The 16,304-nt window shown below is 55.4% G+C and overlaps 1 protein-coding gene across 1 annotated transcript; it reads right to left on the reverse strand.

The window, feature by feature from the left end:
- Positions 1 to 1,329: 1,329 nt before the first annotated feature.
- On the reverse strand, positions 1,330 to 8,460 carry KIF12 (kinesin family member 12). The gene is made up of 19 exons (XM_075559521.1): positions 8,435 to 8,460; positions 8,266 to 8,331; positions 8,080 to 8,158; positions 7,860 to 7,987; positions 7,698 to 7,773; positions 6,878 to 7,012; positions 6,624 to 6,759; positions 5,832 to 5,924; positions 5,501 to 5,656; positions 4,300 to 4,418; positions 4,096 to 4,200; positions 3,468 to 3,570; positions 3,277 to 3,367; positions 2,990 to 3,076; positions 2,543 to 2,612; positions 2,342 to 2,472; positions 1,886 to 1,960; positions 1,686 to 1,804; positions 1,330 to 1,496 (listed from the first exon to the last, which is right to left on the reverse strand). The coding sequence occupies exons 1-19, from the start codon at positions 8,458 to 8,460 to the stop codon at positions 1,330 to 1,332; spliced, it is 1,962 nt and encodes a 653-aa protein (XP_075415636.1).
- Positions 8,461 to 16,304: the final 7,844 nt, after the last annotated feature.

The following is a 16,304-nucleotide window of genomic DNA, read 5'->3' on the forward strand; positions in this document are numbered from 1 at the left end:
CTTGGGCCAAAAATGATCAAGACCCTTCAGATGGCTTCACTTGTCAAAGCTTTCCTGACTCTGCCAGTTTGAGTCAACGATCCTCCTCCATGCCTCCAGTCACCTGCACTCTAAATGACTGTCAGTCTGTCCCCTCACCGCTGCAAGCTCTCTGGGGAAAGCTGCCCTGGCCCTTGCTGGCCGTACCTCCACGTCACAGCTCAGCCCGCAGCTGTTGCCGGTGGTGCGTGCAGAGGGAACGAGCGAGCCAAGGAGCGACTCGTGTGGGCCTCGCCTCCTCACGAGAACATGGGAGTCCATTCCTCACAGTCTCTTTCTAGGATGAAGTCCCTCAGCCCCTCCCCTTCAACTCTCACATCATGCCTGGGCTGCTCCATCAGGTAGGCACACGGTGTCCGACTGGGTGCTTAGGTCAAACCCAGTGCTGCTGATCCGGGCTCTCAGGCTCCGGCAGGACCGAGCAGAACGGCCGCACGTTTCCCCGGCTGTGGTCTTGAGGGACACAGACAGCCACATCTTTCGGTTGATGGGTTTGCGTCACTGACCTGTCGCTTAGCAGTTGACACTGAATCTCACCCCAGGGATCCTTGTATTTTTGCCCGATTCCCATGATCCCTGATATCCTTGACCTTCGTGAGCACTCCACAGACAGAGAGCCCTGGTTCCCGTTTCACTGGCTAAGAGCTAGCGAGTGGCCCGGGCTTGCCCAGTGCCCAGAGGAGATCTGAGCATCAGAACCCAGGGCAGCCCCAGTCCTGTCCCATCAATACTGGGGCACATGCACCTAGCACAAGACAAGTCCCTCCATGGACCTCCTGGCCTGGCTTGAGGCTGACTCAGTTTCCCTCAAGCCTTCTTTGTGGGGATATGCACCACTGTCCTCCCCCAAGCCTGACCAGGAACCCTGAGCAGTTGCTCCATTCAGATTTGTGCGCTTGTGGCTGGGAACCAGGGATCTTCTGGATGGGAAAGGTGACTCATACCTTCCCTCATGTCTTCCCTCTCAGACATGCCCCAGCCCCATCCCCCTTGGATCTCTCTCACGGGGACATCATGGTGACAGCCAACGACAAGACAGCTGGCGCGGAGCTCACACCTCTTTATTCGCCTATGTCCACCAGCACCTGCTGCCTGGTTCCCCGGGAGCCAGCTCACTGCCTGAGGTCTGGGGCAGCAGCCCTCCTTTGTCCCACAAGCCCAGCCCTGGTGGACAGCTGCAGGTGCAGCGGCAGGCCCCTCCCATTTGACGGACGGGGAGAATAACAGCCGGGGAGATGGCAGAGCCCAGCCCCAGGTCACTCAGCAGTTTCCGGGGTCTCCACTTGATGCTCAGCAGGGAGGAAGGACGTGGCCTGGAGTCCGGGCACCCTCTTGTGGGGGTGGTTGGCCCCTACTGAGGCGCAGGGAGCTGCTGATTTGGCCTCGGAGGGCCTCCAGTCTCCGAGCCAGGCTGGGGAGCCCAGCTGCAAAGAAGGTACATAGGGAGGCTTGCCCTCCTTGGACCTGCCCCCGGCCCAGGGGTTCCACTGCCACCATGAGCCTGGGCACAAGGGGCCCTAGTTTGGTAACTAGCAAGGGTCTTAGGAGTCACCTCTCTGTGCCCACCCCTCTTCAGAGATAGGAAGGTGTGTAAGGGAGAATGGGGATCAGACCACTCAGGGTGCCTCCCTGTCTCCCTCTCTCACCTCTCAGCACTGGAGATGAGTTAGGGAGGCCCATGGGCAGGGGCGGGGCTGATGGGACCACCTCTTCTTTGGTCAGGATCTCTGCCAGGTCTCGGGTTTCAGTCCAGTCAGAGTGAGTCCTAGACCAGGGTCAGGTGGGGGTGGGGGTGAGTCTTCCAGGGACCCAAGTCCCCATGCCCCTTTCCCCGGGCTGGGCTCACCTCTCTCTGGGGCACTTGGTAGAGGCAGAGCTTCGAGGTGGTGCCCAGGGTGGAGGCCGGGCAGATAAGGGGTCACTGGACAGGGCCTCAGAACCAAACATCTATGGGAGAGACCAGGTGTCTCTGGAGACCTCATCCCTGGTCCCTGGGCCATTCACCCCCACTTCCCTTCCAGCCTAGTTGTGCCTGACTCCCCCACGGTCACAAAACGACAGGTCCGTGTGTGGCTGGCTGGGTCCCTCCTCCAGAGACTGGGGACACCCTGGGGGCAGGGATCTTGTCCGGCTTATCTCCAATGCATCACAGTAGCCTCTCCAAGCCCAGGCCCAAGAGGCCACAGCCAGAGTTCCCTCCCTGCCCCTTTCCTCCCTCCCCCCATCTCAGCCTGGACCCTGGATCCCGAAGGCTGCTGGAGACCCCAAGATGACTGGCCCCTGGTTCTCCAGCTCTCCCAACCTTCCCTCCACCTTGGCATCTCCTACCTGGGGCAGGTGAGTTTCCCTCCGGGGGCAGGCCCAGGGGGCCAGAGGTGCTCGGCACAGGGGGCAGAGGTGGCAGCAGGGCCAGGCACAGAGGGGAGGCAGTGCCTATGAGAGGGAGTGTCAGAGGCTCCTGTGAAGTCCCGCCCCTTGGCCTGTGGGCCGAGGTGACACTCACGTGGCAGGGGACAGCTGGCATCATGGGGCAGGGACCCAGCTGGTGAGGGTGGCTGGCAGAAAGGAGGCGCCTGGAAAGAATGGCGAGGTCTGTACCTGCAGCCCCCAGCCCCACACCCTGGCCAGCCCCCAGACCCCTTTTACTTGCAAGCACCCCATAGCATTGATGAGTGCCAGAGCCGTGCCCAGGTGCTCACCGATGGATTTACTCAAATCTGGTCTCGGACACACCTATGAGGTGGGCCCCGGATGTCCCCCATTTTCCAGAAGAGGACATGGAGGCAATGAGAGATGGCTTGCTGGGTCCCATGGCCAGTGGACCACAGACTGGAGTGTGGACTCGGGTGATCTGGCTCCAGAGGCCAGACTCGGAAACACTGGAGTAGACCTTGGCTCTCCGGCCGCCTCCCACCCCAGGACCCGCCTCCCAGAGGATGACTGCACTCACCTCTCCAACTCGAGCACCTGCTGGGCCAGGGCTTGCTGCCCATCCCGGGCCAGGTCCCGGCTTCTCTGCAGCTGGCTCTTCTCGTTCCTGGGGAAAGCAGGCCCCAGGAGGTGACAGGAGGCAGGCTGGTAGGGTCAGCCTATCCTGGGTGTGGCAAAGTCTAGGCCTGAGAGGCAGGCAGGGACACAGAGAGCTGAAGGCAGGCAGGGAGGCAACCTGGTGGGAGTAGTCCAGTAGCAAGGGGGTACAGGGCAGGGTACCGAGCCGAGGGGAGGGTTGGGTCCTACCTGAGCCTCTCATTTTCCAGCATGAACTCCTGTAGCATCCCATAGAGGTTCCGCTGGGCCCAGGCGGCCCTTGTCCCACTGAGCCTGGAGGCTGTAGGGAAGAGAAAGAGAGAGAGTGTGTGTGTGTCATGATGACAGCTAGCATGATCAGATCCTGCCTGCATTCCACACCAGTCCCGGGAAGGTCAGACCTTTGAAGTCCCCTTGGTCCAGCTGGGCCCTCAGGTTACGGGTCTCCTCCCGTTGCTGCAGCACCTCCGTGTCCACACGCTGGGGCTGCCTTGCCGCAGGGCTCTGGGGAGAGAGGCCCAGAGCCACCGTGGTGGGCGGACAGGCCATGCACTGCACCAGGGCTTCGGGGTGTAGGGAGTGAGTGCCCTCAGCCTGAGTTCCACTCATCAGCCTTGCATCCTGACACAAGACCTCACCTGCCTGGAGGCGGCGCCCTCAGACAACTGCATCAAGGTCGCAGTCCATCACATCCCAAATGCATGCTGTCTACAAACCTTGGCTCAGTTTACAGTCCCAAATAAGGTCCCACATCAGACATCGGCCTAACTTGGATTTAACCACGATAGCAGCTGGATCCTGGCTAGGCCCAGGATGGAACCCTAACTAACCCTGCCCATGACCCTGACCGCTCCCACCTCACCTTACCCACTAGGACCTTATTTCTAGGATCACACCCCACCCCCCCAAGACCAGCCCTAACCCAGTGCCTGACTTCGGCTGTGACATGTAACTCAGGCTTCCACCCCTTCCTGACGCTGGAGGCCCCCTCCCCCACCTCTGACTCTCTGCTGTTCCTCCTTGATTCACCTTGGGGGCCTGTGGCCGGGTGGTGACCCGCTGGGCTCGGCTGGCATACCGAAGGGTGCTAAGAGTCTCAGGAAGGCACCGGGCAGAGGGGGACACGCAGGCCACCTGTGTGTTGGGGGGGTAGTGGTAGGGGTTACCCTTAGTGTGCCTCTTAGGGAGCCCCTCCCTCGGGCCACAAATCTCCCTGCCAGGCCCCTCAGGTACCATTAAAGTGACCCCGCGTCCCCCCAGTGAGTCGGCCAGCAGTTTGGTGAGCTTGCTGTCCCGGAAGGGGATGTGGCTCTGCTTCCGATGGGGGTCCAGCAGCAGGGAGATGCAGTGACCTGAGCAGGGAGATCGAGGACCACAAAGCTCCAGGGCTTGTTGGAAGCTACCCAGCTGGCATGCTGGGAGCCCAGCTGGCATGCTGGGAGCCCAGCTGGCATGCTGGGAGCCCAGCTCTACACCCAGGTCTGTGAGACTGCCCCAGCCCACCCACTCCACATGCACCACTATAGGAGCAGGAGCCGCCCATCCTGCCACTTCTCCGGGGCACAGACATCCCTGTCCACTCCTGATGCCCAATGCCCAGCAGGGTTTATGGTCACATCTAACAACCGGACTGACGAAAGGTTTCCTGAACATCTTCCCATCAAAGCCACTGAGAAATGGCTTACATTTCTCTAAACCATTTAGAGAGGGCCAGGACTCTGCCCTTGGGGGGCTCAAAGTCCCATAAATTGGTAGCTAGGATGGTGTGGGGGACAGGTCTGTTCCCTGCTCATCCTGGACCTGTCTTCCCAATGGCACAAGGGACAGGCTGGACATCTCTGAGGCTTAAACCCTGAATCGAGTGGTCCCATCTCCCAATCTGGGTCACCTTAGACACCCTTTGGGTTTATGGAAGGTCCTTGGGGGGATATAAACAGGAGCCCTGGTATCACTGTCAGGTACACATTGCACTGTTAACCAGAGGTTAGGCGGTTCAAACCTACCAGCTGCTCTATTGGAGCAATCTGAGGCTGTCTGTGCCCATAAAGATTCACAGCTTCGGGAAACCCTATAGAATTGACTTGATGGCAGTGGGTTTGTCCTTAGTTGACTAACCTGAAGGCTGGCAGTTCTAACCCTCCCAGTTGCCCTGCAGAAGCAAGCCCTGGTGGTGTGCTTCCGTATGGATCACAGCGGGTTCTATGTTCTCCCCTGACCTGCGTGGAGTTGCTGGGAGACCAAACTGACAGAACAGCACCAACAGGTGGTTCCGGTCTTTCTTTCTGGGTTGGTGATTCCCATACCGTGAAGGAGGATTCATAGCAGATCCAAGGCCAGAGCGAGGCCTTTGACTCCCAGATCACAACCCTTTACCCTGCTCCCTGCACTGCAGCTCCCCTGATGCCCCACAGCGTCGACAGGAAACGGGTCTCACTGAGGGCCAGCAGGCTGCGGTTGATGCTGTTGGCCTCAAGCATGAGCTCCCCCCGGGATCCGGTGGCCGCCACCTTCTCACTGCCCGCCAGGTCCACAAAGCACAGCTTCCCACTGCCAGGGGATTCCCCGTGGTCCATAGGAGGCATCTGCGGGGACCGGAGGGTCAGGGCTTGGTAGGTCTTGGGGAGGAGCTCTCTCCATCAAAGTCATACAATGACAAGGCTGAGGGTCCTCAGTTCCTCTCATTCAAGTCCAAGTTGGGTTAGACATTCCGAGGTAGCCCTTGCTGGGTACCTGTGAGTCAGCCTCATTCCCGAGCTGGGGGCTCCCCGTCTTCCTGCTGACATAGAGGGTGAGCAGGGCGTGGCTTCGGCTGGAAGCCTGGTTCAGGGAGTGTGCAGAGCTCCTGCGCCTGCGCAGACCTGGAGGGGAAAGCGTCAGGAGCTGGGGCTGGCAGGCAGGGCAGGCAGGCAGTCGTCCACAGAGAAAAGGCAACAAAGGCCTCCTGATAGAGGGAACAGCCTGTGCAAAGGCCCAGAGGCAGGAAAGGGGTGTTGGTTCTGCAAACGGTGGGCTGTTGGGTCTGGCCTGTGGCGCAGAGAGAGGAATGGAGTGATTTAAGCAGGAGAATGCCAACAGAGCCAGGTTTTATAACCACCTCTCCTGCTGTGTGGACCCACGGCAGTGAGAGACAGAGGTAGAGCCATCAGCCAGCAAGCTGATGTTGGGGCCACAATGGGAAGTCCCAGCATCTGCAGGGCCTGCCACGCAGGGGGGCGGGGTGCTCAGTAAAGGTTTGGTGAATCACTGAATGACGCTGTGATGGCAGAGCCTTGCGGGCCGGGTCTGTATTCTGAGGGTGTAGCCAGGGGAGCTGCTGGGGCAGTGGAGGGGCACGGTTCGCTGCTTGGAGAATGAGTGAAAAGGGGAGCGCCTGGAGGTGGGGAGCAGTGTAAGCAAGGATGAGGGTGACTGAGGAACAGGTTTGGGCCCCAGAGGAGTGTGGGTGGCAGAATGGGGTGTGACTGGCTGCTGGCTGGTCCCTTCCCCCAGGCCTTCTCTAAATCCCCAGCTCCATACACAGGGAACACACCCCGAAGCTCCCTGGAGGGTGCACACACCCATTTGCAGAAGTTCCATCAGGGTTTCTAGACTGCCGAACTCCACCACACGAAGCTGCTCCACGTAGAAGCCCCTGGTCTTGGTCCAACGAACAGGCAGGGGCCTGGGAGATCCCAGGCTCAGCAAGTCCTGAACCTGGGAGGTGACAGGGTGGAGGGCGAGGGGAGGGCCCTCTCTGAGACCGTGCAGTGCCCACTGCAGAGCTTATTTGAAGCCCCGCCCCTCACAATCCTGACTTCACCCTCCTTCCTACCTGCTCATTGTAGATCTCCAGGTAGGAGGCGTGGAGGGTGACAGGGGTGGCCAGGTGCTGCACACGGTCCAACAGCCAGGCAAAGGTCCTCTGCATGATGCCCGCCAGGCCAGGGGGTGCAGGCAACCCCTCCCCCTGCGGGCAAAAAGAGCTAAGCCTGGGGTGGGGCTCCCAGCATCCACAGCAACGCAGTAACTGCTGTCTCTGGGAGAGCACTTACTAGCTGGCACTGTGCCCAGGGCCATATCCTCACTGACACCCAGATATCCACCCAACAGAGTTAGAGTAGAAAGACCCCATGGGGTTTCTGAGACTAACTTTTAATAGGAATAGAAAGCCTCATCTTTCTCTCTGGAGAAGCTGCTGGCGATTCTGAACAGCTAACCTCCAGTTAGCAGCCAAACGCATAACCTCTAAGCCACCAGGGCTCCTGATGCTAGCTGGCTCACCTGATTCTCACAGTAGCTCCACTCTACAGATGAGAAAACTGAGTCAGTAGAGGGACCAGGGTGGGAACCCAATGCTTATGGGATGCAAAGTCCCAGCTCCACACTGGGCTAGTCTCTCCCCTTCCCTGCTTCTCATTTTCTGGGTCAGCAAATAAGCGGTGGCATAGTGGTTATGTGTTGGGCTGTGATCCACATGGTTGGCAGTTTGAAGCCTCTAGCAGCTCTGCAGCAGAAACACCGGGCTTTTTATTTTTACAGTCTCAGAAATCCACTGTTCGGGGAGTCTGCACTCCCAGTGTCTCTCTGGAGTTTCCACCCCACTGATCCCTGACCCCCGGGCACCCACCTTACCCCCGCTGCAGTCAGCCCACCTGGGGAGGGGGTCCAGTCAGCGTGTAAGTCTTCCCAGAGCCCGTCTGGCCAAAGGTGAAGATGGTGCAGGAGAAGCTATGGGCGGCAGGGGCGTGGATGGGTCAGGCGGAGATTGGGGCGGGGGCCGGGGCAGGGCGGCAGCGGGGGACCACCCCACTCACCCGCGCAGCGCCAGCTCGCCCAGGCGTCGCACGCCGCAGGCCCGAAACACCTCCTCTTGTGTGCGCGCCCCGTCCAGCACAGCGCCAAAGCGGAACGCCACGTCTGGACCACCGCCCGGGGGACTCACCTAGGAAAGGGGGAGGGCAAAGAAGGAGGGGGCGGGGCCCTCGGGCACCTGGGTGGATTGGTTTGGGGCCGGGCGGGTAGAAGTTTTCTCACCTGCAGGGTCCGGGCCCCGGAGCAGTGCAGCGCACTCGGTTCCCCTCGACGCAACTCCGCTGCGCTCATGGGACGCACCCTGGGGATTGGCGTGCAGGCGGATGGTCACACCGAGTTTCAGGAGGTTTCTGACTGCCCTCCCCTCCGCCCACCCCCTCCCGCCTCTCCCAGCCAACCTGCACCTACCTGAGCACCACCTGGATGGGTGTTTCCGGCCCTTCCAGGCCCTGCTCCTGGCTCCGTGCGGGGTCCCTGTGGCAGCGTGCGAGTGGCTATCCAGGCACCCAGCACCTCCCCAATGGGGGATTCCCCCCCACCCCTTCGGGACGCCCCAACCTCCCGGAGCTCCGCTTACCCGTCTGGAGATCCGCGCTCCTCCATGGCCTGCTGGTCCCCACTTGGCTAGCCCCGCCTACCTGCCGCCCCCCCGCCCCCCGCCCGCCAGCCTCCTTCAACCGGGGGGATTGGCCACGCCTCCCTCACAGCCCTCCCCCACCCTCATCCCAGGCAGCCAACCATCCGGAAAGCCTCCAGCCTGCAGGGCCGGTGAGTTAAAGATTCACCTGCCCCTGCCACTCCTAGCTATGATGGGAACCTTCGCTAGGGGGGTTCTGGAGTCTCGGGATGCGCTCTTTTGGCTCGTCCTAGGAGGTGCAATCGTTGGGACCATCCAGATGTGCCTCCAATGTGCACAGATGGGGGTCCCGAGGCAGGCATGGGAAGGTCTCCGCCAGGGCTGCGCATTGGTGAACCAGGGTCTTCCCCCTCTCTCTGTACAACCCCCCCATCCCAGCTTTGACCTTCTCAACTCCAGAAGCAGGGAAGGGAAGATCTTAGGGGTGGGGGCGGGGCGGGCTTTTGTTCTAGGAAAGACCCAGCTGGTCTTAGTCCTCCAGCTGGGCTGAGCTTGGAGCATCTGGTTAAACACTGGGCCAAGGCTGGTCCGAGGCCCTCTGGATAGTTTAACCATCTCCTCGTCGGGCTAAAGAGCGCCTCTGAGACCTGTGTGAAGGAGCCGAGGTGGGGCTGCACAGGGATCCTGCAGACAGGGCCCTTCCAGTGAGAGGTCCCGCTGGGGAGATGTGGCATGCAGAAGAAACCAGTCCAGCACGCAGACCTTTGGTAGACCTTGAGAGCAGGAGGTGGGGGTGGGGCAGGGAAGGTGGTTGGGAAGGATGTCCCAGGCCCGGGAACTTGCTTCAGGAAGGAGCAGTAGTGTGTTCCTGTGGGGAGAGGGAGGAGAGAGGGGCGAGGGCGGGGGATTAGTGGCTGAACCCAGCTCCTGGGAGGTGAAGAGTCACATCAAGTAGTAGTCTGGGCTCCCTCTCAAGGAGCCTGGAAGCCCTTGAAGGGCCCCAAGTAGGGAAGTGACATGATGGGATTAGTTTTATAGCTAGACCCTTCTGGCCATGAATATCCATCCTCTCTGAATACCTCAATAAATTTCTCTCCTTTCAAACACACATCAGGGTAACAGTGTTAATTACCACCTTCTCAATGTAACACGCTACCACAGACGGCAGCTTACTGTAAGGGCCATCCTGCTCAGGCGTGGGCTTTCTTGCATGGGACTGGAAGTGTGCACTCAAGAACCAGTTGCATTTTGGCTATAGGGCCTTCTAGCTGGTGGCAGGGGAGCCCTCATGTCACAGTGGTTGTGCATTACACTGCTAACTGTAAGGTCTGCAGTTTGAAACCACCATCTGCCCATCTGGAGAAGGATGAGGCTTTCTCCTTCTGTAAAGAGTTACAGGCTGGGAAACCCACAGAGAAGCTTCTACTCTGTCCTACAGGTCGCCATGAGTCAGAATGGACTGGGTGGCAGTGAATGAGTGAGCAAGCTTCTACAAGGAGAATGATGGAGAACAAAGAGCCAGCGGCACCACGGATCTGCTTCTAATATCCCACAGAGCCCTGGCCAAATCACCTACCCTCCCATAAGTCCCAGGTTCATTCCTATGAAATGAGATTAATGACCCGTGGCTGGTTTATGAGACAGTTTAACTGAAAATGAGGTGGAAACTGTAAAGAATCATCCAAAAGCAAAATATAAAAGTCGCTTGATAATCTGTAAGATCCCTTTCCACTCTACAGTTCCTTAGTCTATAATAGTTTTTGTACCCTTAAGGCAGGTGGGAAAAGAATTAATATACCTGTGTTTTAGATGGGAGAAAAATATGGGGGGAAAACACAAGGATAGGGGAGGAGGTTGTCTATGGCAGAATGGAGTTCAAGGCCAGCCCTAGAGCTGCCTGGGTGGCTAGTGTCCATTTGCATTACCTTTTATAGTAGTCAACTGCATGACCCAGTTGCCGCTTTAAATGCCCTTAAACGGGTTAGGAGTATTAGTCATGCACATCTTTGTGTGCACGGTGCATCAGATTTCTCCTTCTCCCCACACTGGACTGAGCTATACGGAAGGAAGGGATGGAGACGGGACCTAAGCATTTCTGAGGAGGTGACACGGTCATTCAGTGGGTTTTCTTGTACTGAGCTTCCTAACCTGTGTCATGACAGGTACATGAGTGCATGTGTGTCCACCCACAGGAAGGGGAAAACAGTTCTGGTCTTGATGTTTTAACGGGTAATACAGATGTTCGCCCCCTTTAAGTTGCACAATCTTTCAGCCAATTCTTATTATGCTGCCTCTCTGCTCTGGGAACACTTGTAGGTACTTTGAAGATATACATTAGTGAACAAAACAGATAAAAATAGCAGCCCTGGTAGAGATGATTTTCTAATATGAGGTTGGGGAGGCAGCTGAAAAGTAAGTAATTTGCATAGCATGTCGTGAGCCGACAAGGGCTATGGGCAAGAAAGAAGGATGCGTGCTGAGTATGGGGCGTGGGAAGGCGGCCGTTTAACACGGACGCCCATGGAACAGCTCAGTGCAGACAACATCTGAGTCCAGGCTTCAAGGAGAGAGCACATTAACCAACATAGATAGATATTTGGGGGAAGATCATTGAAGGCAGAAGGAACACCCCATACAAAGGTCCCGGGGCAGATTTGCATGTTCAAGAAATGGAATGAAGGCCAGTGTAGCTGGAACCAGATCAGCCAGGAGTGGTCGACATGAAATCACAGAGGTCGCATGAACGAGGTCGCGTGGAACATTGTGGGCCATCAAAAGGATTTCGGCTTTTCCGGCGGGTGAGAAGAAGTCACTGAAGGTTTTGAATAGAGTAAGACGATCTGACGTAGGTTTGGAAAGATCACCGTGACTGCTGAATTGCGCAGAATCTATTCGAGCATCAAGGTAGGCGCAGGGAGACTGGATGGGAGACTCTTGCAGTGGTTCAGGTGGGGGGGGGGGTGATGGTGGCTTAGACCAAAGGTAGTGATGACAGAAATGACGAGAAAGCATCAGATTTTGAATCTATTCAAAACGTAGAGTCAAAAGAATTTTTTGAAATACTGGATGTGGTATGTAGGGGGAAATCTGGATAAATAATTTTTAAAAGAAGTTATGCATACCTTGAACTGCTAAAACCCAAAGGGGGGAGAGGGAGGAAAGAACCTTAAAAGTAGCCAAAAGAAAAAAATGCATAACCTTCAAAGGCAAAACAATCAGTTTAACAACTGACTTCTCAAGGAAACTATGGACACCAGGAGCTAATAGAATGACATTTTTAAGTGCAAAAAGGAAAAACAAAACAAAAAACCCTCAATCTAGAATTACACCAAACCAAAGACACATGCCCATGCTTATAGAGTTAATTCTGACTCATGACAACCTACAGGAAAGAGTTCCTTCAACTCTCCAAGACTGTACATCTTTATAGGAGCAGGCAGCCTCATAATTGGTGGATTTGAACCTCTGACCTTGTAGTTAGTGGCCCAGTTCCTAACCACAGTGCCACTGGGTATCCTTCTTAGAATCAGATGTTCAGTAAAAGCATCTTCCACATATGCAGGTGAAATGAAGACATTTGTGGACCAAAAAACCTGAGATCATTCATCTCCAGGTGAGCAACACTGTGAAAGTTTTTAAAGTTTAATGAAAATGATCCTCTATGGAAATGTGGCAGGAAAGAATAAAAAGCATCCACCCATGATGAACCTATAGGCACAGCAAGTAGAATAAGGGTTTCCGGGGGTACAGTGGTGATGGTTGGGGCGGGGGGGCGTGTGGTACAGAGGAGCTGGTGTTAGGGAGTTCAAGAGGAAGAGAATGTTTTTAAACTGTCTGTGGTAGCCACTGTACAACACTGCTGGATGTGATTGATCCATGATTGATCAGATAGCTGTATTAACTCCCAATAAAATGGTTTTGAAGAAAAAGGATCTACCCCAGTGAACATGGCGTATACATAATTTGACAACTTAAACATAGTACTAATTTCTTATTGCCACTATAGTATATATTTATCTCTGTGTGAAGATTATATGATAAGAGTATAACAGAAAGAAGGGCCTATGGGATGTGTATGGAAATTTCTATGGTAACCCTGAAAGATGAAACTCAAATGACTGATAAACATCTGAAAGTGATTGTCAGAGTGTGAAGCACCTGGAACTCCCCTATATTACAGGTGAGAGTGAAAACCAATACAATCATTTGTTTGGAAAACTGTTGGTACTCTCTACTAAAGCTAAACATGTGCCTCCCCTATGAGCCAGGAATGCCACTGCGAGGCTCATACCTGGGAAAAAAGAGTGTGCAGATCCATCCACCAAGAGGTGGGTAGAGAAGCCTGCTTATACGTTAGTTATCTTAGCTGCCCCCATCTCTTCCTCCTCCACTCTGACATCCACTGTTTCTGCCTGTGTTGTTGAACTCAAGGTAAGGGAAACATTCATGTTCACAACTGGCTTAATAGATATCGTCATCATAAATGGAAAAAAGATCGAAGTTGTCAGTGATTTCATTTTGCTTGGCTCTACAATCAATGCCCAGGGAAGCAGCCGTTAAGATCCCAAACGATGCAAATGCTGCCCAAGATCTCTTTAAAGTGTTGAAGAGCAAGGATGTCACCCTAAGGATTCAGGTGTGCCTAATCCAAGCCACAGTATTTTCATCCGCCTCATATGTGTGTGAAAGGTAGACTTGAAGAAGAATGGATGCATTAGAATTTTGGTGTTGGTGAAGAACGTTGAAAGAACCATCGACTGCCGGAAAGCAAACCAGTCTGTGGAAAGAGCAAATGTGGAGAAAGAGCAATCTGTCTTGGAAGAAGTATAGCCAGAAGGTTCCTTGGAAGGATGATGAAGCTTCATCACACATGCTTCAGCCGTGTTTTCCGCAGAGGCCAGTCCCTGGGAAAGGACAGCGTGCTTGTAAAGTAGAGGGTCCACACAAAAAAGGAAGAACCTTGGTGAGGTGGTGAAGTAGGTAGTTTACTGTGCCAACCTGGCTGATTAACACAGGTGGGGTTAATTGGAGCGTGGAGGGATACGTGCCTCAGTGAGCCTCGCCTTTTGAGTTCTGAGTCTCTTGTTTTGTGATGGTCAGACCATGGTGCAGCTTAGCCAGTTCCCTGCTTTAGCCTGCAAGGCTCACTTCTTGCAAGACATCCCTGAGGAGAAGCCACATGGACCTACCCCAATATAGCCCTGGGTGTTGGGGCAGCCATGTCGAGACCTCTACCAGCGCTGAGATGCTTACAAATTCACTGACTTGGCTTTCCTCCTGCAGTCAGCATCATTGCATATGTTTTGTGAGATGGAGGAGGACTTTGTGGATTGGTGTTGGACATATGGGTTAATGTTGGACTTGTGGGCTTGGGCAGCACTGCGTTGGGATGTTTCCTTGATGCGCACTTAACCTTTATATAAAATTCTCTCTTACATATGAGTTTCTGTGGATTTGTTTCTCTAAAGTACCCAGACTAACACAGGTGATGCAGTGGCGGCAACAGTGGTCTCAAGCCTAACTGTGAGGACAGCAGTGGTTCAGTCTGAGGTATATAGGGATGCCCTCGCACCTAACAAAGGCCATGAGTGCCGATAATGCCACCACCACAATTACTACCTGCGTCCCATCCCTACAGCAGTTGCTACAATCATTAATCACCACCTCATCACCAACTCCACCATCAACACCTCATCACCAACTCCACCATCAACACCATTATCACCACCTCTACTACCTCCACCATCACTACCAACTCCACCACCTCCACCATCACCACCATCACCACCATTACCACCACCACCACCATTATCATCAACTCCACCATCACCACCATCACCACCATTACCACCACCACCACCATTATCATCAACTCCACCATCACCACCATCACCACCATTATCACCAACTCCACCATCACCACCTCATCACCAACTCCACCATCAACACCTCATCACCAACTCCACCGTCAACACCATTATCACCACCTCTACTACCTCCACCATCACTACCAACTCCACCAATACCACCATCAACACCTCAACACCAACTCCACCATCACCACCTCATCACCAACTCTACCATCACCACCACCTCCACCATCACCACCATTATCATCAACTCCACCATCACCACCCTCACCACCTCCACCACCATCGCCACCATCACCACCACCTCCACCATCACCACCATTATCACCACCTTCACCATCACCACCTCATCACCATTATCACCAGCTCCATCACTACCTCATCACTATTTATACCATCATCACCTCACCATCATCATCACTATCGTCATTATCACCATCCTTTGAGCCTGGCTTATTCCTATGAGAGATCAGAGCTGCAACAACACTCCGCACCCACCCAGGAACAGGACCAGGCCTGGGTCAGGAAGGAGTGGGTTTCTCACAAGCAGCGGAGAAACAGTCCTTCGAAACCAGCTGGGCTCTGCAAGGGCTCCTCTCCAGCCCCACGAGGGGGCAGCAGAGCACCGTGCCATCCTGGCCCCACAAAGGAGCCTTTGTCCAGCCTGCTCCTGCCACACATTTTCTCTAGAACCTGTGCACTGTGGACAAGCCAACCAGGCTGAAGTCGTGATGAGGGGTGGACAGGCCCTCAAAAAATGCTCTTTGCGGGAGTGGATAAAACAACCTCAAGCACTCAGGGACCCTCCCACGTATACCTCGGTCCCTGGTATATCCAGGCCCTCCAATCATTGCCTTCCCCTCAGCCCCAGCCACCCTCCCCCCGGAAAATTCCTTCCTCCCCTCCCTTGAGCCTCAGAATAAAACCCAAGCTCAGGCCACTCAGACTCATCTCCCACCAATCTCTCTGACTGCTCTCCCCACCATCCTCTGCGCCCACTGGTGTCCTGTGCTCCTGTCCCAAGGGCTTCCCTGGGCCCCCTCCTTGGATTCCTCTAGAGTAGTGGTTCTCAACCCTCCTAATGCTTCGACCCTTTGGAAATAGGTGTTTTCTGATGGTCTTAGGCAACCCCTGTGAAAGGGTCGTTCAACCCCATCACCACCCCGCCCAAAGGAGTGGCGACCCACAGGTTGAGAACCGGACTCTAGACCTTTGCTCATGCGGTTCCCTCTGCCAGGAAGGCTCTCTTCCAGCCAGAGAGGCTGTGCTTCAAGTTCTGTCACAGAAGGTCTTCCCGGGGGTCTCTCACCCCCAGTGGTCGGTCAGCCGGTGCCTCTGGGCTTTCCTCACCCCATGCTGCTTTTCATGCGGTTTTGCCACTGTGAGAGCCGACTCCTCAAGGAGACAGTGGACGCTAGAAGATAGGAGATGGAGATCTTTAAAGTACGGAAAGAAAAAAGAAAGAAAGAAAACCCAACCTGGAATCATCCCAATTCTGGCATCTGCTTCACCGCTGTGGCCTGAGCCGGCAGAGATGCTGCCCTAGGTAGGCGCTCAGCATGCGGTGGAAGGGAGGCTGTGAGACAGCTGCAAGATCAGCCCCGCAGCCCTCTCCAGTCTGATCTCTCCTCCCTCCCCTGCGCCCTGGGTGAAGCACACACATTCCACATCTGGACTCAGGCCTTACTATCACCGTGATCATAGCAAGATCAGACACTCCCTCAATTGTGCCCAGTCCAGGGCCTCACTGGCTGCTGAGGCTGTCTGCTACAACCTGGGCATTCCCCGAGGGTGGAGGACAGGCTGGGCCATAGGAGTGCAAGTGTCTCCCCATCTGCTACCCACTGAGACCAAACGCTGGGTGGGAAGATGCAGTGCTCCCCTGGGGCTAGCCCGGCTGGGGTTCTAGGGGACTGAGGGGGAGCAGAGACAGGAGAAAGGAGCTCTGTGGGGCAGATGTCCCCTTGATGGCATTGCCCTCTGAGTTTAATGCTCCATTC

The sequence above is a fragment of the Tenrec ecaudatus genome, chromosome 10 (genome assembly GCF_050624435.1).
Source record: "Tenrec ecaudatus isolate mTenEca1 chromosome 10, mTenEca1.hap1, whole genome shotgun sequence".
Taxonomy (NCBI): domain Eukaryota; kingdom Metazoa; phylum Chordata; class Mammalia; order Afrosoricida; family Tenrecidae; genus Tenrec; species Tenrec ecaudatus.

What these genes read in the sequence shown, in the direction of transcription:
- KIF12 (XM_075559521.1), bottom strand. Translation starts at nt 8,460, where the DNA reads ATGGAGGAGCGCGGATCTCCAGACGG. An exon ending in TGGAGATCTACAATGAGCAG is followed by an intron (nt 6,760 to 6,877) that starts GTAGGAAGGAGG and finishes GTCACCTCCCAG; the next exon opens with GTTCAGGACTTGCTGAGCCT. An exon ending in CTCATCTCCAGTGCTGAGAG is followed by an intron (nt 1,497 to 1,685) that starts GTGAGAGAGGGA and finishes GGCAGGTCCAAG; the next exon opens with GAGGGCAAGCCTCCCTATGT.